At 43.0% G+C, this 23,196-nt stretch overlaps 1 protein-coding gene and 1 long non-coding RNA gene across 4 annotated transcripts; one reads left to right on the plus strand and one right to left on the minus strand.

Annotated features, from left to right (window-relative positions):
* Positions 1–446: 446 nt before the first annotated feature.
* On the plus strand, positions 447–21,099 carry LOC119020896 (G-protein coupled receptor 22). The gene is made up of 2 exons (XM_037100671.1): positions 447–867; positions 17,251–21,099. Exon 2 carries the CDS (start codon positions 17,376–17,378, stop codon positions 19,062–19,064), a length of 1,689 nt encoding a protein of 562 aa, XP_036956566.1. The 5' UTR covers positions 447–867; positions 17,251–17,375; the 3' UTR covers positions 19,065–21,099.
* Positions 20,135–23,190, minus strand: LOC119020899. Of its 3 annotated transcripts, none has more exons than XR_005075437.1 (4): positions 23,071–23,190; positions 21,952–22,138; positions 21,397–21,459; positions 20,135–20,936 (listed from the first exon to the last, which is right to left on the minus strand). It is a non-coding gene; the product is annotated as an uncharacterized LOC119020899 (long non-coding RNA). The 3 variants fall into 3 exon arrangements; XR_005075438.1 differs by having other exon boundaries at positions 23,066–23,177; XR_005075439.1 differs by lacking the exon at positions 21,397–21,459.
* Positions 23,191–23,196: the final 6 nt, after the last annotated feature.

The raw sequence follows: 23,196 nt of genomic DNA on the forward strand, positions 1-23,196 counted from the left end.
CCACATGGAAATTTAGAGTCTGACATGAGTGGGGGCAGACGCTCCACTGTACAGCCTCCAGTGTGCATCAAAGCATAGACGGAAGCCTCGGAATATTTCCTCCACAGCAGGGGGGGTGAGACTTGATGTTATCAAGTCAAGCCTGAATCCAGTCATTCTCCTTTGAGGGAGATCAGGTGAAGCGTGTGTGATATGTTTGGAGAGAGGGAGAAGGAGGGAGACGCAAGTAATTGGGAAATCTCGTTGAATTACTACAAAGGGGCGTTCACCCTTGAGGAATCTAAGGTCGTCCTTGTGAAAGGCTACCCATCACAAACACACGCACGCACACGCACACACACCAGCCCCCCAATCCTTCTCCTGCATCCTTGTCTCCTCCCCCTTCCAACAAAAAAAAACCCCTCTCCATCCTCCCTCCCTCCTCCCCCCTCCCTGCTTGCAGATCACTGTATTGGTCGCTGGGATGGAGAGACTGCGCTCCAGCGAGCGGTTAGCGCATTATCGTGCGTTTGGCAGGTCCGCGTGTGGGCTGCTGCTGTACAAGTCCGCTGCGTAAAAGTGGACAGGTGTGGGCGCGCCGTGTGGAGTGGGGAATTAACAGAAAGACGCCAAAGCACTGTGATATATGAGCTGATTTGGGAACGGGCACCAGGCACTGCTGCGCTCTGTATCCGCAGCCGTGGAGGGCTTCCCCCCTCCCGCTGTAATATTTATGACAAAACGGAGGCAAATTATTCTGGTCACGTTTTTGGCTGACAGCCGGCTGTCCTGGAGAGCGCTGGAGTGGATCGGGGTCCAGTGTTGGCGATAGCGCAGCGCACCGACACCTGCAGTAGGATGTAAAGGGAATTCCCACTCACCAAACTGGTAAGTTTAACACTTGTGATGAATACTCGCGTCTCTGTTTTTACGAGCACATCAGCGTGCGGGGAGGGGGGGTGCGATTTAAATTGAGACTTGGAAGGGGATCTCGGCTTTCAGTTGGATACAGTGTTCTGCTAAATGAAACAAACGGTGGGCTGTGTAGTGAAGTGGAGCGACAGGACAGTCCGAACCTGTTCGGGCTCCAGACTGTGGGCGACAATAACAAATCAGCTCATTGTCAGAGCAGCACTTGAGAGGGGCCTGAGCACAGCCTCCGGACTTGTGATTCCAATCGCTTGTTTGCATTTAAAAAAATAAATAAAAAAATAAAAAAATGAAAAAAAAATGAAAAAATCCTTCAGCGAGGAAAATAAAAAATCTAAACATGTAAACATACCTGCTTCCATCTAACACGGCTTGTACTATTTTTGCTCCACTAAGTCTCCCATTTTTTCCAGGGACCCACAGATTGTTGTTGATGTGCTTCAGTCACATGGATGCGCCACGCTTGACATGAAGGTGGCCCGTTTGATCATCGTGAGGAGCCCTGGCTGAGCTCTGCTAATGTTTTAACCGGATAATATTATTCCACACTGCACATCATTAGATGTTCCTGAACTGTCAGGACCCCGTGAGAACATGATTTCAAAGGACTGTTTATTCGGTCTCCTCTGCATTTATTCAGCCTCATTAGAAAGACGTTAAAATAGTAGAAAACAGATGGAGGGTTTTTAGAGCTTCATGGGAAAATGTGCATTTTTCTCCGTCTGACTCCTGCTTTGATGCAAATCAGAGATCTGAAACATGTTTGTGTGTGTTCATAAAGCTATATTTCTTTCTTTCTCTCTCTCTCTCTCTCTTTTTTTTTTTTTAACTTACTAATGCTTTTAAAATCTACAATCAGGCTGCTGCCTCTCTTCCTGTCCTGTCTTACCATGTGTGACAAAGACAGCTGCCATCGCTGCCCTGTTGTTGATGAGATGTGAAATGGGAACATGTTTGGTTGGAAGGTGTGAGAGCGCTCCTCTTTGATGAGTTTCTCCCTGTTGTAAACAGCATAATCTGCAGTTGTAGTTATTCCCCCATTTTAATTTCAATTTCAAGGTCGGAGCCTTTTTGGGACAATTACAAATGAAACTCTCCGGATGGAGTGTTTTCCTTCATGGCAAGAGGTTTTCACCAGGTGACAGTCTCTGTTTCAGTTGTCAAAGTTGTTTAACGTTTCCCTTTTTTTGTTAACTTTTTTTGTTTTCTGTCCTGAGTGTTTCCTCATCATCAGTGTCGCCAGATTGGTTTGATGCTTCCCAGCCCAATAATTACTTAAAATCTGTCCAAATGACTAAAAAAATCAAAACCTGCCAAATATGATTAATTGTTACAACTCAAATGAATTCATATGACTACGAAAGAGCTACTTCACATTTACCAGTGATAACTAGCCTGGTCAAGCTTTTTTGACCTAAGAAATGGCTGCGCACCGCTCCAGCTCGACTGCTGACACCGACATCCCTTCAGCACTGAGTTCATCTGACCCGTCACAAACGGCGGCGTTAATTCTTCACTGTGTTTTTTAAAACGTATTAGCCATTTCAATACTCCACCCATGCTACTTTTTAATCACCGACTGAGGAGTCCGAAACTCACTGCACTCATTAGCTTACTAGGTCACGGTGGCCATCACGTAATGTCCACGGACACACAGGTCACGTCATGTCACGTTCGCCCTATGTGGCTAAGCATAGGCAAATTCTGTTAAAAAAAATGTTAATATTTAAATGTTGAACACTACTTTTTTATATGACATAGATGACAGTTTATGGTCTTTGAGCCAATTTCAGCAAGGCTCCTGCGTACCACCAGGTGGAGCCTGTCACTCCACAGAGAGAGAGGTACGTATCGTACAACGCAATTACAGGCCTAGAAACAGTTTCCAATTCTAACCCTCTGTCTTGAAAATGAATGAAATTAGTTAAAGAGACAATCTGGCAACATCGGCCCTCATAACGCTCACTGTGTTCCCCTGCAGCATTTTCCCACTGTCATATACTTTCAGAAAATCTCATTAAAACTCATTGAATTTTAACTCCAACTGGGCCGAGAACACCGACACAGTGTTACTGTCTAATAAGTGAGGTAATGTAATTTGTGTGCACCTGGGGAATCATGGTGATTTTCTAGGAGTAAAGAACTGTTATAAACTGGAGGATGTTAAGCAAACAATCTTAAAGGTGCAATATGTAGGAATTGGCAACTTGTCAAATTCATTCTCTAAACAAATAAGGGGGAGCATTTATCATCAGAGTAAATAGCTGCAGCTAGCTTGTTAGCTCAGTTAGCCAGTTTGAGGTAATGATGACTGATTAAACTCCAATTTTTACATAGGGTTAGCCCCTTTGAACACTGTGGTTAATTAATGCATTTAACATTTTATAACACATACAATGTACAACAAGTTATTTAAAACAAAGACACCATTCACCCTGTCACAAGACACTGTACCATCAACATGATGGTAGCTGAAGCTGTTGTTTAAAGGTAAGAAGTTTCATAACGTTCACCTCCTGATGAACTTTTTTGAGGAGACTGAGCACAAACATGCAGGAGATTAAACAGTGCGTTCAGGCTCACCTCCTGTGATAATTCACTGCTGTGTGTGTTTGTACACGTGTGTGTGTTTCCTCTATTTCTCCATGTACAGTAGAATCCCTGCTGTGAATCCCAAAGGGCCAGTTGTTTCAACGTATTTCCCGTTTCCACTCACTCTCGTGGCAGCGGTGTGTGTGTGTTTTTGGGTTTTTTTTTGTATCTCATATGGGTCATTGTGTGTTTGCGTGTGTGGCGTGTATTTATAGAGGAGCTTTGATGCTGCTGGTGGGGAAATATTCCACCACACGTGTCACTCTCCAGATAGATGCTGCAGCGTAGTTGAGGGAAGCTGTCGTTTTCTTTCAGCGCAGTGAGAGAAGGAAATCTGTCGGCCACTGAGCTGATGAGTTGATTGAGGGAGCTTATTTGCCTTTCATTTTTTTAACAGAGTCTTGTTCGGGATACCACAGGGCAACAACAGTGTGGGAAGATTTATGTAAAAGCTGCTCCTGAAAGGCTTCAATAAAGCTTCTGTCTGTGTTTTGCTGTGAATATAATTGAATGGCTTTAAGACCTTCTCCTATAAAAACCTGGTTGTGTGGTAGGTTCACAGTATATATAAAGGTTGGCACAGCTACAGACCATTGCTGATTTGCAAGCATTATGAAAGACAGTTTTAACAGTTAGAAGACAAATAGCTCCAAATGTTTATCTTCTTCGAGCTGTTGTGTTGATCCATGTTTATTGTAGGCCTATCTTTAGCTTTCCAAATGGCTCGACTTTTTATGTGAGCATTGGCAGGTGTTGAGTGAATATGTGCAAAATGCCACTGCAGTAACCAGAAACAATCACGTTTACTGCTGTAAAAGCCCCCGGCAACAAGCTTTAATAGCAGCTGTATTTAAGGAATTCAAATTGTGAATTTTTCCCCAAATCAGACGACGTAGACATGTGATTTACTCTATACAATAGAAAAAGAGTTAGAAGTAATTTGTTTGACTGTATTTTATTTGCTGAGGGTTAGCACTTACATAGTTTGATTGCCGCATTTTTAATTAGGACCAATGAAGATTGCCATTAGCCCTGGCTTCTGATTGGCTGAACTGTATAACTTGCAGTCTTGCAAAGCTGTGGAGCCTTGAGCGCACACCAGAAGTCTGTCTGCAGCCACACCAAATTGGTTGAAGCTTCCGTGACTCTCAAATGTGCTCTCACATCAGTGCAACAACAGGATTGGTTTCCTGGCTTTATGAATGTTTCTTTTCTAGACACTTTTAAGTGATATATCTCCTGTCTCATAATATATTTGGAAGAAAATGGACTATCAAGATTTTGTTGAAGCAAGAGTCGAAATATGTTTGGACCCTACAGTTTGGGCATTTTTATCAAAAAAGAAATGGTGCAACACTGGCAGATCACTTCCTGTTTAAATTGTCTTAGTTGACCTAAGCCATGGAAACAAGATGTCAGACCTTGTGTGTTCCTCCTGAACACTAAAGGGCACGCGTCTTTGCATAAAATCATTATGGATTTGAGATGAGAAGCAGCCTCTGAACTTGTACAACGACAGAAAATGAGGTCAAAACATAACAACCACCAGTAACCGCCCTGCACGTGGATGTATTGATTACTGATGGCTGAGACCGAGCATCCTTCTTGTCAGCGCACTCACGCTTACCATGCGAAATTAAAATCCCACTGTGCCTAATCCCCTATAGATAGTGCGGTAAATAACTGTGTGAGTGCAGGGGAGATGGAAGAGGTGAAGCAGATCGCAGTGTACAAATGCAGGAGGGGGATTGCTGGAACAAGTAAGACACACAAAGAGCAAACAGAGAGACGAGATGGAACGATAAATCATTAGAGGAGCTGAGTGGAGTGACCAGGGTGAAATAGACTATCAAGAGGAAGGGGACAGAGGCAGCATGGAGGAGAAGATCCCATATACAAAGATATTATAGTCTCAGTGTGGCCATCCACAGATATCAAACATCTGTTTGATTACCATGTGCAGTAGAGTTCCGCAGCTCAAGGATGACAATGTATGATTATTACTCCATGCAAATGCAATCAAAGGTCATATGTGCCTTGCCTACCAGTTTATAACGGTTATTATCGAGAGCAGACAGGGAAAGGACCGGAATTGAGCATTTCTAACTGCATTCGGTAATCGACTCGTCAGGGCTTCCCATAACAAGTAAGCTGCTGCAGGAGAGTGGTGAGTTGTGTTCACTTTTCAATAGAAATCCGGCAAAGCTAGCAGATGTTTGATGCTTCGAACTACGTGCTGGGACCTTATTTGTACTGTTGCTGAAGTTTGGTGCTGTTCTGAGCATTATTTGTGGCTATGAGTGGCTTTTTGATGGCAGTTCCTTGGTTGGAGGCATAGACTGCAGTGTATTGTTATCGTGCTGTCTTTTCTTAGGTTGTTAAACTACATAAGCTAGCGGTCGCAGACATGATCTCTTGAGGGAAGGTCTTACTCGGTGTCACAGTGTGTCAGATCATGGATTAAACTTACTCTGGAATATCCCTTTAAGTGTAAATGCATCTCATTTACTTTGCCCTCCCCCCATGGCTTTTCATAGGAAACCTCTTTGCGTGGGAATAGAAAATGAATCCCTAAGTTTGGGTCGTGTGCATGTGTGACTTTGTGTGTGTGTTCCCTCCCTTAGGTTAGACCCCCGTCTGGCGCTATGCTGTGATAGCACAGTTGCCTGCAGTGACGCTCTCCCCTCTTGGCCAATGCTGCCCTGTCTGCAGGAGATAAATGGCATTAATTGGGCTCTAATTGCTTTCTAGAGTGAAATAACTCAATCATTTTAACCTGCCCCAGACAACTTTCGTCTTTCTTTTTCTCACATCCTATTGGTCCCACATACTCCCGTGCGCTTATTCCATTGCTTCGAATGCATATTTCTAGTTTTACTGACCTCCTCACTTCTTTTAAACCTGATCTTCTGTGGATGCTTCCATGGGTCTGTTAGCCGTGGAACATGATATTTTGGTACACATAGTTTCCTCTCTCTGCAGGCACTGATCTGCTGAAGTAAGGTTTGATTAGATTTAAGCTGAAGGTGAATGCTGCAAGAGTGCAAAATTTCTGCTTCACCGTTTCACTGCAACGCCTCATTAGTGGTGTCCTTTGGAGTTTTCAAAGCAAAATTTCACAGGGCCAGTTTAAGAATGAAATGTCTTCATCTTTCCATAAATATGAATATGTCAGCGCTACTGTACACACATCTAATGCATAAACCCAATTTATTGTTGGCACATTTGGTTGAATAGACTGTTAGAGCATCTTCAACTGAGAGCTTTGATAATTAATTGGGTACCCAAAAATGAAAAGTCATTATCTATTCATCCTAATGATGATGGAAGTAAGGAGAAGTTTCATAGTCCATTAAACATTTCTGGAGCCTCACAGCAAAACAGTGTTACAGCATTCTCCTGGTGTAGATGGAAACCAAAAACATAAATAAACCAAAGTAGCTCCATAATCCAAGTCTCCAGAAGTTCGGAGATGCCAAATTGATTTGCAATGATATTATTTCACTGTAGCTGCTAAGCTTGAACAGTATGTGCACACCCTGTGTGTAAATGTGTGTTGTAAATAATGTCTTTCCAAATTAATTTGGGATCTTGAAATTTCATGGTTTTTCCTCTGAAGCTCCGAAAATGTTTCACCGTCTATGAAACCCTAGCTGCTTATTTCCGTGTTTCATTCCTGCAGCGCTCTATTTGAATTAACCCTAACTGCATCACATTACAACCACAGAAACTCAAAGGGACTCCCAGTTCAACACTCCTTACGGGCTGTGATCTCATTTTAATGTGTAAAAGCAGCAGAGTGCACCTTTAATTGTAAAAAAAGAAAAAGATGTGGAAGGAAAGAAAGGAAGAAAGAAAGAAATTACGTGAAGAAAACGCACTGTTTTGAGTCTACATCTCCTGTTTTTGTGAGCTTGTCGGTGTTTGGGTTCAGCGCAGTAATGCATGTCTGTGCATGTGAACACGGGTTGCAGCTTTCTCCTGCTTAAAGTCAGTCAGGCCTGTTATCACACAAACAGCTGTTGGTTTTCGCTGCTCTTTCTGACACCGGGGCAGCATTAACGCGAGCGCCGGCCTTGCACTGTGACTCAACTGTTTATTTGTGGCGCTTCTGGCACAACGCTACCAAACACAGGTGGTTGCAGCACTCAGGCCACTTCAGTCCCGTCGTTAACTCCTGATGACGAGCGCTGTGTAAATGGAGGCATTGGAGGGAGGCACCGCTAATCACGACCAATCACTTTAGCACACATGGGGAATGTAGGAGTAATTGCTGGTATAATAGAACTACAATGAACGCTTTTATACCTCTCCATTTTACCCCGTTTTATTGTCTTATGATCATTATCACTCATCACTTCTATTCTCCTTGATGGGCCGGTAAACAGCCTTCCAGAGTGCTGATTTACGTAACAGGCTCCACTTGCTCTGACTCAATTTTAATTCATTTCAGCAGCTTTCACACTTGATTTTGATTTCTTCTTGTTTTAAAGACCTATGATTGCACAGCAGCCTTGATTAGTGCTTATTGATGGGTAGGCGCACGTAATAGCAAAATGACAGGCTTAGGACGTCATAGCTGGATATAGGATACCGAGAAGTGGCGTTTATGAACTGTGGGGGCTAAACGAAATCCATTGGGCATATTACAAGATGATAATGAAGCCTCATGCGCTGTGAACCAGAGCTGTCTACCAAGGTTCCTCTCTCAGTACAGAGCTCTTCCTATAGATTATAGGCTGTGAAAAGTAACCAGCCCACTATAGCTTTCTTATTGATGTTCAGGTGGCAGCCTGTGGCTGGACGTGTGAGTCTGTATTTCACCTACATGGTCTCTGAGGTGGTGACAGCAATCTGTGAGCGGCCGTATTGCATCATGACTTTGATATTCAAAAATCGGTCTATCTGGGCGATCAGTGTGGGGATTACACAAAGATATTGCACAGTGTAAAAGCAGAGTGCCGGCTGCAAGATGGATGGTGAAAAGAGAAGGCGAGGCAGCGCAACTGGGACTATTCAAAAAAGAGATGGATAGAGGTGGTGAGCGGGGAGCAAACATTCCCCTCCAGCGAGCACGCGACTCAGCATCCATCTGCACACCCCGAAGCCTCCCTCACATCCATCACTCCCTCACGGCACCTACCTCCCGCTTTCATCTTACCTCCCGTTACCCCCGTCCCTTTCTCCTACTTGTCGCGGGCAGGAGTGCAGATGGGATTCAGCAGTTTCTTAAGCACACAAGATGTCATTCACCTCGGTTGGCAATCCATCTTCCGCCGTACCACACGGGGAAGGGAGCATGTGCAGATACGTGGGCTGGCTGCGTGGGTGGACGGCAGTTAGCAATGCTTCAGAACTACGTGGTGCTCTTATGTGTCTTTGGCGAGCATGGAGGGAGTTATGATCGCCCGCTTTATGGCCTCATGTCAGGGGCAGCAGTATTGGATTTAACCCCACCGGGAGCTACACCCAGAGTTGAGATGATCACACTCAAACTGCATTTCTCCTGAAGTTGTCCTGTCCTAATCAGAAACATATCAGATAGGCTGGGATGTTGTCGCTCCTACTGAGCAGGGTTGTGTTGTTGGCCGGTCCAGGCTGGTTTACTGGAAGCCTGCCAGGGATGCTGCTGCCCAGCTGGTGGCTGCTGGCTGTTAGCGCTGCTGGATGAATTGAGTGGGAAAATTAAGCCTTTGATCGATTGTCTCACTGCGGACGTTAGGAATACCTAAGACAGCCATGAGTCAGCGCGCTGCATGCGCCATCATCCCGTTTGCTTTCTTGCCCCCCCTCCCACCTTTTCTCCCTCACTCCCCTTCTCTCCTGTCTCTCTCATCTGTTTCCCCTTTCTTCCCTAAATGTCAACTTTTGGTGTCAGTCCCATAGAATCAAAGAGCAAAGTCCTCTTTCTAGTCTCAACATTTTAAACTGACATTTTACAGTTTTACAAGGAAAGATCCATCAAAAGAGAAGCAGATTAGAATGTATCCACAGATAGTATCCTGAACATACAAGCTACACTTCCATCGGTATTCAGACACAATGCCCTCTTGTCTCTTTCTGTTATCTGAACAACCAGAGGAGGCTCACCACCACAGCATTTTCTTTTTATAATCTCATTTTTGGGAAACAAAATTTGATGCACGTCTACTTTGGTTATTGTTGTCCTTATGTAAACAGCAGCAGCGTTCCTCCCGTCCCAGAGGACTCAAGCGCAGAGAATCAGTAAAGAGCTGGATCATTTCCAACTGCTGAATAAAAACCACAGCAGCAGGTAGACTGATTAAAAACAAGAAGTCCTGCCAACGGGACGGACTAACTACACTGACTTAAAACAATCCTACTCAAACCAGAAGGGAGGTGTGCTCTACCAAACAAGACTTCTCAGATAAACATTGCATGGCTGAAACATGAGCGAACGGACGTTTGAGCTGCATATCTGTTCTGATGCCTTGTCCTAATGTGTGTTGTGTTTGTTTTCTGTACACAATGGCGATTTTTTTAATGGTGTTGGGATTGATGATGGTAGAAACTCTGTGTGAGAATTTATTAACGTTTCTTTGTTTGCTTTAGAAAGTGTCAGATTTTGTAAGATTTACTGTAACCGGGGCCTCATTTGTAAAATCACTCACAATCAGTGATGGTCTTTTCCACATTGGGGACGTGACAAAAAACCCACTGTACTCTTTGAAATACTCACTTTGCAAATATTTCCCAACAAAACTATTTCCTCCGATGGATGCGCAAATTTTGTGATAGTAGTATATTATCTCATTAAATTGATATTTACTGCACAGCATGCAGGACAAGCAGAAAAACCCCGCCAGCTTGCAGACCTCCAACAGGGTCGCACTGCAGCAGTGACTGTCTTTGTTTGCTGTGGTTCGGTCCAGGCTGTTAAGATGTATTAATACGTTTAAACATAAAAGCTACGATCTAACTAATTGACACGGTGGTAGACCAGCAGCTCCCATGTTCTGCAAGGTAAAATGATTTTTTTTTTTGATCAAAGTTGTCTGGTAGATTTGAAGAGAGTTGGATGTCAGATGTTACAGCTTCATTTCCAGGCCAGTAAATGTCACACACACTGTAGTACAGACTGTTTTGTGCAGAGCGCCATCGAGGTCACTCATCCCAAATCACATTTGTCACCTTGTCTTTATGATTTTATGTTCTTTGTAAAATAATAAATTGGAACATAACAATTGACAGATCCGCCATTGTCATGACTCGTGATGTTTGTTTCGCACAACGTGATGGGTTTATGCCTTCGATCACAGTGTGCATTGACCTCATTCCTAAAATAAAAGAGCTGCTTTTTTGCTGTGTGTTATTTGCTTTCTGTGTGTGACAAAAACAACAGTTTGAAAAAAATGACAGGCAATCAATCAAGTGAGTAGTTATTTATAAAACCTCACTTTGACCTGGAAATGATCCTATCTCTAAACAAAGTCTAGACTTGACCTAGTGATTTTTAGTATTGCTGTTTTGGACACAAATGCTCTCAAACCTGTGGTTAGCCGTCCATGAGCTTTATGGACAATGAGTAGCGGTGACACACTCCCAAGCTGCACGTTTAATTTTGTTTGTTTACCAACCTCTTAGCCTCAATCTCATCTTCCAAAGACTCTGATTTCCTCCTTTAGTCCTTGGCTCTTCCTGACTCAACCCTCATCTTTTCTGACATTACATAAGAGGAAATCACAAGGCAGATGGTGTCAGTTTATATTGATTTGAGATTTATAGATCACAGGTGCATGAGTTACAAATGCATTATGAGAACCGGCTTTAGAAAAGTTTTCTCTGCTTAGAATCTTTGACAAATCGAACATAAGTAACATTTTCCACATAAATTTCGGCATAAATCTAAGAACTCTGATAAATTAGCCCCCTAGCCTTTTCTGTCAATCATGGAATCTGAAAACAAACCACATTATACTGCCTCTTACACTTAGAAGTCACCGCACCACAAATGATTTTTAAGAGAGATTCAGCCAGCATTGTCTCCTGCTGAAAGTGTTACACCCTAGGAAATATGCAAACAGAGCACATAAAGTTTTATAGAGGGCACTGGCGGTGCTTACATTTAGATAATTAGCAAACATGCACATTGTCACATCTTGACAGCCGTAGACTGAGGTGAAAATAGTGCCCTCAGGTCCGGTGCAGGATCAGCACTTTCAGCACGCAGCAGCATGATGGACAGCAGTCATGACACAAAAGGGCCAGATTTTAATAAACCGTTTCCGCCTCATTTCAGATGCACCTGGAAACGTGCGCGCGTGTGTTGGTTATTAGACAGGTGCACTGACCTAGAAGTGCAGCTGTCATCCAAGGTGCAATGTAAGTGAAGTGTGCCTCATCCAGTGAGAGTCAGGTTTTGTGTGTAACATACTCTGGCTCTGAAAAACTGGTGTAATTTTGGATCAAATACAATACAAGAAGCAAGAAACAAAACAAACAAAAACAGCTTCTTTAAATGAAAAAGCACTGTAATATTGATGGAAAAAAACACAATGTCTGACTAAACATGGCCATCCCACTCACCAGAATAATTGCGTATGTCTCAACATAACATTTCTACATGTTTCATTTTCAGTTTTATGCTGTCACAATGTTGCAGTGATGTTTAGGCAAAAAGCCCCCTTGGTTGTGGTAAGGAGAAGATTGGGTTTTGGCACAAGTGGTTCTGTCGCCACAAACAAGGCTTGAAATTGAATTGTAATCTCTTTGAAAGCACCCTGTCTTTTTGGCAGCAAATAGTCCATAATCTCCTTAAAAATGTCCAGTGGTTTCTCGTTTACAAATGCCTCTATGACCTCTTCATTCTACTCACAGGAACATAAACTTACATGTTATCTGAATGGGATTTGACACGTTTATAAAAATGCTGACATGATACATATCTGTAAGTGTACACATTTACCTTGTCAGTTCATAAACCTAAAAAACCAACATTGTATTCTGGCAACTGAGCTGCATAGACGACAACGAGTTGTGGTTTTTTCATTAACTTAATTTCAACCTGGCACCCACCATGCTGCTGCGGCACTATGGTGATTGCACTCTTTAAAAAAAACTCTTGCAATGTTCTGCTGCAGTTAGCCTGAAGATCAGGGAGACATGAGCTTTATCTGTGCCATCTGCATCCAAGTCAGTGCACCTTTTCTTGATTTATTTAGCAAGCGACTGACAGTGTTAGTCTGAGCCTTCCGCTGCACTCTACCTCTCTCAGAGTAGTAATGTTGTGTGTTATTTCACCGAGACATACCCGACAAAAAATGCAGAGAAAATGAAATGCCTTCAAAACAATGTCTGGGCCCAAAGCATGCCTGCTGTTTGTCTTTGTGTTGGGCAGAAGTAATTTAGCCTCTGGCTGGAAACGTGTCATCAGGAGAAGAACTTAGAGAGAGAGAGAGAGAGTTCTGTGTGTGTGTGTGTGTGTGTGTGTGTGTGTGTGTGTGTGTGTGTGTGTGTGTGTGTGTGTGTGTGTGTGTGTCTGCATATAAGACTGTTAGAAACGAAAGACTGACAACAGGATCTGCTTGAGCATTTACCCTCTGATATTGTGAAAAGGGGCTTGACAACCTGTCATCTTCTACCCGGCACCTATAATAACCCTGACAGCAGGGTCCAGGAACGTGTGCCGCCTAGGACATTGTCAGTTTGTTGTTGTTGTTGCTGTTGGTGTTGTTGCTGTTGTTGTTTTGGAGCAAAGCACATAATCTGAAGTAAAGGAGACACCAGATTTGATGAAATCATCTGCAAAGCCAAAGTAATCTATAAATGACAGTTACTCCACCAGTCATATTATTAAGATTTTCCTTTTTTACATGATTGTAAATTATGCTGTTAATTGATGACTGAGGAGAGGGCACATTAATACTGACATGAAATCATCCTCTATGATGATCATTTAAAATAAATTCAAGCATTGATCTTTGAGAGTTGTTTGTCTTCAAGATTAACTACCAAAGCAGAGCTGTCAGAAGGAGACTCTTTAGATTTGAATGCCTGTTTGGGTCATGTCTGAATATAACATGTTGTGTGGTACATGCCTGAAGCTCCCTCTGCCCCTTTTATCTTCCATCTGACCTGTCAGTCACGCACTGAATGTAATTTGTGAAAAGGGAAGTTTCACCTTGTTTCCAGCTATGTTTTATAGGCACAAGTATCTCAACTCGAGCATCAATGTACACACAAATACACACACACAAACATCGCCACATTAACATAATTTACTTATAAGAGCTGAAACATTATCCCTGCAGACTACATTGCAGTTTTCATTTAGCAGGACCACACACTGTGTAAGACTGATCTGCAAACTCGAATGAACCCGAACATTTACATATCCCTCCGAGACACACCATCACTGTTGATCATTAGAAGGAACATCCGAATTTCACCACCCTGTCCACACATTTTAATTTTCTTCTTCCCGCTGTCCCCGAAAATAATGGAATATTGTGACTTATCCTGGCCGTAGGTCAGAGTCACAGCTGTTCATATAAAGCACTTCTGACATTTTGCCTTGCCCCCAAACCACATGCTAAAACAGACTTTATCTACTTTTTGTCCATGGTCCTTTGTTTGTTTTACCAATTCATAAGCTGGCCTGGGGAGTAATGGAATACATGTTACAGGAATATTTAGGTAGGACAGAAAAAATGGCAACTGTATTCCATATTCTATCAGGATTAAAATTCAAGTAAAATATATACTAGTCTTTAAACATTGACAGGTGTACACATGACAGCAATTCACAAGTCTCACACAAATTACTTTGGTTTCTACAGGAGACACAGTTGAATAGTAATGTCATATAGTCTTTATTTGCACATTAGGTTTTTAGGTAATCTGAAAGTAACCGGAAGTGATCAAGTTGTATTAATTTAATATTACCATATTTTAACTACATTTCTACAGGTCATTAGTAGGGGTAGACCAGTTGTTGGCCTAGATGATTATTGTGGCCAGTATTCAGTATTTTTCCGATTATCGGTATCAGTGTTTTTTGTGTCCATTGCTGATCGAATAAATTGATTTAAAAATGCACTACTTTGGTTTTAAAGGCAGCATCCTTTCTGTCTGTATAGTCACTCAATGTCAACACCATTTGATAGGAGTGGTAAGGTAGTAGAAATTGGAAAAAGCAAGTTACATTTGATTATTGGTTATTCTCAACTTTGACAAGCCTTGACTTAGATGTTACTTTTTACTGCAGATGTACAGTATATATCGGTTCCAATTAATGGTTAAAGGTCTCCTTGATTACTAAAGAACAGTATCGGTATCAGCCCTGAAAAAAAACATAATCTGTAGACACCTAGTATTTAGTAACTGTATCAGGATACATTTTTAAAGTAACCCTCTCAACCATGTTCATCACACAGCAGTAAGTATCCATTATCACAGCACTGATTGTGGCTGATTGTTTATCCCTGTTATAGAAAAGCAGAAAAAAGAGTCAGCTCTAACACCAGTACACAATCATCCACTTGTGATTATTAGCAGGATTGTTAAGACAAACAGATGAGACTGATTGTTAGTGACTGCAGAATACCACAGATAATTATACTCTTGTCAGAAAGAACAAATTAACGTGTCTCTGTTTGATTTTCCCATGACCAATGTTATATCATTCCATATTTTGTATCATTGTTTATAGTTTTTACTAATATAGCAATACATAGCTCAGCTCTTTTCCTGACAGTAATTTACTGCTGGGCTTCAAACAACCCTCACATGAGATGGGAGATGCTGCTTGGTCAATGCAGTATTGACATGTATGTCGCCTCTGTGATTGGTCTAAGTGATTGACTGTTAAACATAAAAGCCCCTTTGTTTGCTCCATTATTCTCTGTAACACCATGTTGTCAACCAGATTGAACTAAGACTGTAAACACAATTGATTTCGCTGAGAATATAAGGTCTTAGTCCAATGAATATTCATGCTATGTGTTATGGTGGCTCTAGATTAATAGGTTTTTACTCTCAGGACCATGAAATCAGGTGATAACAGGTTTGTTGGAATGTTGTAATCCAGAGGCCAGATTTGGATAGTTAAATTCAACATTTTAAACATCTAGCTGTTTTTGGATCATGCTCTTTATGATACTGTGACCTGTGCTGACATAAATTAACAAAAAACAATTCTTTAACTGCAGTTGGTGATTAAAGGAGGGAATAAAAAGAAGTGGCTCACAACTATTTTATGCAGCGCTCAAAATGAAACCACAGGTACCCGAGAGAGAATGAGATAGGGAGTGTGTTTCTGTGCTCCCCTGCCTCAGGCTTGTTAAATTGGCAGATCGATGATGCTTTAAATCAATGTTCCAGCAACACCGCAAACCCCATGGAACCCATTAGTGGATTAAGATAGACCACTGTTCCACACTGAGTCCTGTTCTGCCTGCAGGTCCTTTCCACATGACAAATTGGAGGAAAAACTGTGAAATAAAACAAAGAGAAAAGGGCAAACGAGAGGGGTGTGAACCAAATCTGTAACAGTGGAAAGGTTGACAGCAAAGGCCGTGGTCAATGCAGCCGGTGAGGACACACTTGTAGCTCTTCATTCTGAGGGGATAGATTTTTCTTACCATATTTCAACAAGAGGTCTTATATCTAATCAAACAACACTTTATATAATTCCTTCCCAAGTGCAGGAGAGCATCCTGCCAACCATGAATAACATGCTCCACATGCAAAATACTGTGTTTCTGCTTGTAAACTGAAAGCAGATGAGAAAGAAGGGGCAGCAGCGAGAGGATGCCAGGGGAGCTGGTCTTTCTCTGATAGCATTGTTTATGTGCCACTGTCTGCAGATCATTGATCCATTCGTCTTCATTACGTCTCCCTGTAAGAACTATTAACTGCTGCCACCCTCAGTTGGGTGCCTGCTATGTTGACATTCACTGCACAGTGTCTCTACCAGCCCACCAATGTTCCTGCCACCTCCCCTCTTGGAGGTATAAGCTGACAGGTTTATACTGCTCGTGGGAAAAAAAAAAAAGCAAGACAGTATTTAACGGGAGGACTTTTAAATTGGCGTTTGCAGGATTTATATTGGCATTTATTGTCTTCACAAGGTGGGTTGTCCATCATGCAGGGACAGGTGCAAGTAAAGAAATTATAAAGTATGCCACTGCCATGTCAACAGTGCAGCTACGGTTGGTTCTGTATGCTTCCATATGCTTTATCCTTCAAGCTTCGTTTCTGACCCATATAATGTATGTTGTGTAATAATGAATCAAAAATCCACCCACTCGTGCTCATGAGGAGCATTGTTGCTTCTCTTGAACAGCATTTCAGCATAGCACATGAACTATAAGCGCAGGCAGGAAATAAATCCCGGTTGGTTTGTTAAAATGCTCTTTGACTGTTTGAAGATCCTTTGCTGACTCCCTGCTTAATGCACTTGCCTGCAAATGTCCCCTGAGAGATGTCCTGTTCAAAATTCCTGCCTGAACTGTAACCATTATCTATGTGAGGCATGTTTTTGTGACTGCCTGAGCCCAGTGAGACATCATGGGCCATCAGAAGCAGCTTGAACTGCACCACATGACTCCAATCGACTGTCAAGATCACTTTCACCTTGTTGTGTCAACTCGTAGCCTCCCTACACTTGTGAAATGTGACAAGATTGACTTGTACGTGTTGTACAGCGTTATTTTTGAGAAAATATGGAACGAGCTGACTGATAACTGCTTGATCTTTCTCTGTCCTCCCTTTCTCCTCCTCTCCTAGAATCAACCACAGATCTGGCCATCATCCTCATCACTGCCTCATCTGAGCGAGAGGAAAAAGAAAGTCAGAGCATGGTCTGGTGTGGCAGCCGCTATTGCTATGTGTGAAGGAGTGCCGTGGTGTCAATGGAGACCGAAGGCTATCGTGACCTCCTGGAGACCAGTGATGGTCAGGGGGTAGGCCTGCTGGATGGAGGGGGTGAGGTGGGGGTGGAGGAGGGCTGGAGCACACCCTACCCTCTTGGTTTCCAGGTGTCTTTGACCACAGTGCTGATACTGGAGCTGGTTTTGGGTTTCAGCAGCAACCTGACCGTACTTGTGCTCTACTGTGCTCAGTCCAACCTGGTGGATTCAGTCAGCAACCTGGTCACAGTCAATCTCCACGTGCTGGACATACTGGTATGTGTGCTCTGTCTGCCACTCACTGTGGCTGTGATCCTGGTGCCAGCCAATGGAAGCGGAGTCAGCAGCCTGGCCACGCTGTGCTGCTTTCACGAGGCCTGTGTCACATTCACCAGTGTGGCCACAGCAGTCAATGTGCTGGTGATCAGTTTGGACCGATACGACATCTCAGTGCGTCCGGCCAGTCGTCTGCTGACACCCAGGCGTGCAGCGCTGCTTCTGGCAGCAGTGTGGGCTGTGTCTCTGGCTGTCTTCTTCCTGCCCTTCCTTGAGGGGGACTTCTTCTCTTCGAGTACTGAGGACAGTGAAGATGAGGAGCTGGAAGGGCAGAACCTTGACTCAGAGGTCACCACTGGACTGACTACCATATTTACCTCCCTCTCTCCAACCTCTCTACCTACAACTCATCCTTCCTCCCCTTCACACCACCTGCCTCCAGCATGGCAGAACAGGACACTGCTGTGCGTAGGAGGGCAGGGGTACTACACAGGCCTGGCTATGTATTACCACTTGTTACTCCAAGTGCCATGCTTCTTCATCGCTGTGGTTGTCATGTTGTTCACTTACTCCAGGATCCTGCAAGCCCTCAACATTCGCATTGGATCCCACATGATGAGGAGTACGCATGCAAAGGACTCCACCTGCAGGATACGCTGCAGGAGGCGGAAGAGGAAGGACCTGAGCCTGCCTACAGAGGTAGTGTCCTCCAACCAGAACCAGAACCTCAACCATCCTCCTCTTATTCCCTCCCCGACCCCTACTCCAACATCACCCCCACCACTCTCCTCGATGCCCCAGGGGATGTCTGACAGTGGAGCAACTGTCACCACTGTCAGTACTGCTGCCACCACACCCATTGCCACCACACCAGCCACCCCTGCATCTCCAACCCCAGCTTCAACCTCAGTCCAGACCCACGCCACCTCGCCTCTACCTGCATCCTCCATGGGTGTACAGGCATCAGTTTCTGCCATCATCGCCTTGAGGCGGGCAGTGCGCAGGCACAGGGACCGTCGTGAACGCCAACGGCGCGTCCTAAAAATGTCCCTTATCATCATATCCACATTCCTGGGCTGCTGGGCTCCTCTGTCTGCAGTCAATGTTCTGATCCTGTGTATGGGTCCCAGTGACGGCCTGGTGCGACTGCGCCTCTGCTTCTTGGCGATGGCTTATGGAACCACTATTTTTCACCCTCTGCTCTATGCCTTCACCAGGCAGAAGCTGCGTCGTGCACTCAAAACACGTGTCAAGAAAAGGGTAGTGTCACTTCTGCAGGTCGACCCAGCTCCTAGTGGGGGGACAGTTATTCATAACTCCTGGGTGGAGGGGGGAGGCCAGAGGAAGACTCGCAAGCCACGGGTGGAGGCCAGTGATGGCACTGATCGATGCCTCACGGAGGCAGTGAGGGAATGAGGCTGGTCTTCAGAGTGCGTTTGCATCTGTGGGTGTGTGAGTGCAAATCTGAAGTATTGTATGTACCTTACTAATTTGCCAGAGATGGATCGTGTGTATATTTGTGCATGGGTGAGAGAAAAATGAGAACCAGTTAGTTTACAAAGGTCAGGACAAATCCCATGACCTCTGGTTCCATGCAGATGTGAGACAGGTGAGTCCCAAGGTCTAATTAGAGCCAGCTTTCTGCTGTCCCTTCACAGGCCCTCATTAGTCCACTTCCTGACTGACAGGGTGGTCACTGTGTCTCCATGGCAACACTGGCCAAGCATTTAGACAACACTATAGCCATGGCTACTGAATACACTAGTGTGCACCCAATGTGTTGGGTAAGGGTTAGATAACAGCAAATATATATGTTTTTGCTCCTGCGTGCACTTTCAACTTGCATGTGCATGTACATATGCACAGTTAGACAGACACACGCACACACACACACGCACACACACGCATACTGATCTATATTTAGTCATTATCTGTGAAAGCACACCAATATCTACCTGCACAGATATTCTCAGTGAGAAAATAATTATTGGAAGTTCTTGTTTCTTTTTGTTTCCCTTTATTTTTCATGCCTTAATTGAGTTATTAAGATATTCTCATGGTGCTGAATGTCCTGCTGTATGTTTACAACAATGTTTCAGAGTGACAGTGTTTGCACATACTGTATAGGGTATAGCAAGGTAATGGCGGGTAAATGCAAGCATTCAGATTCAAAGTTTACAGGCTCATTTGAAACTACCAGGAAACTGCAAAAAAATCTGATTCTGATTTCCTTTCAAGGAAGCACCATATTTTAGAAAAATGTGTGCAAGTTAAAGCTTAAAGGCATGACTTTATTTTTTTATTTTCATCTTTTAATAAGCTGTCACAATGACGTAGGCGAGGATGTGTGATTGTGTTTGTATGTTTGCATGTGTGCATGTATGCGTAAATGAATAAATGAGCGTGTGTGTCCATGATTATGTGCAATAAATCATGAGCAAAGCAATGACCCCTAGGATGTGAACAAAGAGAATGTGAACACAGAATTGTTGGTTTTCTATTTATAGTTTGGGGAAGAGAGAAGAAAGGGGACTTCATATTAACAGCATTAGGCCACTGGGCATAACATACAGACAAATTACCTGGAGCGATTGTAAAATACACAGACCACTGTAATACTACTGAACTTGTACCACTTCAATTTTAAAGTGCAAATCAAAGGGCAACATTTTGTGAAAACTGTCTCTGTAGTCTCTGCAGGTAAACTAGCATCTTAAGAGAAATCCTGACGTCTGACATGGGACTTCTGTCTCCTCATTTTAGCTGTTTATTGCTCTGGGGGGCAGAGTCAGTGCTTTTGGACAGCACTTTGAGCGGCTGCAGGGGCAGACAGGCCTCTGCCAGCCTCTGGACTGAGTCCTGGACATGCTACACTATATCTGTGTCTCTCCTTCTCCTCAGGGCGTCATGTCTCATTTCCAAATGTGCTGGACATACAACAACCAACCAGCCCTCAATCAACTGTTGTATTCTGGGTGTTGCAGTAGGTAAAGATTTATGTCAGTGGATAGATAGAGTACACTTTAAACTTTATATGGGCTCAAGTCATGGTGAACTTCTTGGGCTTTGGGCTAACTCATCATCCTCACCCCTTTTACACTATCTGTGAGCCAGACAGAAGACTATAATTCTTGTGTATTCATGTACATTTTTCAGGGATGTAAATATTGAAGTGTTTGTTTTGGGTTTTAGTCGAAAAGTGAAGAAGAAGAAAAAAAAAAGGTTTAGTTTTGGTCACAATCATCTGCCGGACAGAAAATCAGCCATTGTGAGCGAGTCGGAAAGTTGCTGTAAAGAGAAATAAGTGTATTTGTGTTAATACTGTATGTGTGTACTGTACATTTATGACCATGTGTATAGAAAAATATTAGTATTGTATAAGATTTATATTATGTGTTATTATTATAGAAGAGAAGAGAATCTGTATTAAAAGGTGATCTATCTAAGAATTGCTCCATCTCGGTGTCAGTTCATAGACCTTTCATGTTCAGTGTACTGGCTGTTGATTTTTCAAATATAGATCTTTATGTATTGGGGATTTATAAAAGAAAATCTACTGAATATGTGTCTGTTCACATGCATTTTATCTGCTATAATACTGGAGAGAGGACAAATATGTAGGTGTGTGTTTGTCTGTATGACTTTACAGACAGCTCTAATGAAGCGTGAAGAAATTACGTAGAATTGGGAGAAATTATTTTTCAATTTAACAACCTGAAAGAAATTACAACATGCAATAATTACTGACTTAAAACTTTCTGCAGCGATTTCTCTGATCATTCGACTATTTAGGAATTCGCAGGAATCTAATCTGTAAATAAAAGAGTGAAATGTGACTCTTATATCATGAGTAAGAGCTCTTTTCCATCACAGATGCAGCTGTATTTTTAAAGTCGCACCAGGGAGCTGCTTGGATTCATCCTGCTCAGCTGAACTGGGGAATTCCTCTTTCCTTCTTCCACTGGACCTTACTGTCCAAATCTGTCTCTCCTATTTCCAGCTGTCCCTCTCTTTCGACATCTCCTGTTTCTGCTCCCCATTTCTCTGATCCCTAAATTTAGAAACTCCGTCCCAGATACTTGCAGTATTTAGTGCTGACTGTGGTGAACCCTCGGCGTGCCTCACTGTTATGTGACAACTGTGCTAATCACCAGTACTAATGAAGATGAAACTTGTTAGTCAGGTAAGCATCTGTCGAGAAAGCTCAGTCTCTTGATGTAACCATAACAAATCTGTCTGCGCATGTGGTGTGTGTGTGTGTGTGTGTGTGTGTGTGTGTGTGTGAAAGTGTTTGCTGCCTTACTGATTTGTGCACTGAATCAACATCGTAGATTCCTCCATCCTGCTTGATAATCTCATCAGTCCCCTCCCCTTTCACACCCTCATTTCCTCCCTCGGTTCTCCTTCTTTTTATTCCGCCGGCCTGCATCTCTCTCATCTCTTATCCACACTCAGGCCCTCCAGAACAAAGCGAGGAACAGCTGCAGTGTCTGTGAAAGAAGGAAAGTCACCTTGGGGAATGACAGAGGAACAAAAAACATGAGAGAGAGAGAGAGAGAGAGAGAGAGAGAGAAAGAGAGAGATGAAGAGAGACAGAGAGGGAGAGAGAATGAAAGGCAATATGGAGGGAAGATTAGGGGGGGAAAGAGAGAGGAGAAGGGAGAGAAAGAAGCTGGCATCGGTACATCATATGACTAATAAAGGGACAGCACTGCATCACTGCAGAGCTCCTTCAGGAAAAAAACGAGAGAGAAAAACACTAAGTGCAGAATGATAAGATTAGCAAGCTTTACTGTTTTCTACCACTGATGGCCCGGCAGAGTCTCACAATATTGCTCCTGGGCATAAAGCACACAAATCACGAGTCAGAATAGCCAGCAAATATTTATAGCCCCTTGTTTCCTCTTTAGTGATTTATGGCAAAGTATTCAACCAGCTGTGACTTTGACAAATTCGACAAATGGAAATAAACAACAATTGACTGACGCTGCCTTGACATGACATACTGGTCCCAGTTCTTACACAGGCCCTCTGATTTTACCAATATTTTAAAGATTTTATTGTTATCTGATACTCGGGAGCTGATGTGTTAAAAAAAAGAAAGAGAGAGAGAAAGAAAGAAACAAAGAAAGAAAGAAAGTGAAATGTGGAATTATCTAAAACACACTAAACATTATTACACAAGACACATGTCATTCATTTTAAAATAAATAATGACAAAAGGTTTTAAGTGTATGTACGTTTTTGATGAAGTAAATATTTTGATTTCGTTTGTGGGAGCAAACAAATGGAAATCAAAAAAGCAATACACAGACAGTTATCTTGAGATAGAGGCACCTCATCTCTGGAAACAGTAAGTAAAATGAGAAAGAAAGTGACCAATAAAAGCTTTATACGAATTTCAGTTGCAAACAAACCTTACAGGATTTCATCATGTTTTTTTCCTCCATTGTTATTTTCAGAGGACAGTCCACAGATAACAGCCTGGTGCGTCAGCCAAGAATGAACATGTATTAAGTCTACCAGCGTTTTACGGTTACCAATGGTG

Source organism: Acanthopagrus latus, chromosome 6, assembly GCF_904848185.1.
Source record: "Acanthopagrus latus isolate v.2019 chromosome 6, fAcaLat1.1, whole genome shotgun sequence".
NCBI classification, from domain to species: domain Eukaryota; kingdom Metazoa; phylum Chordata; class Actinopteri; order Spariformes; family Sparidae; genus Acanthopagrus; species Acanthopagrus latus.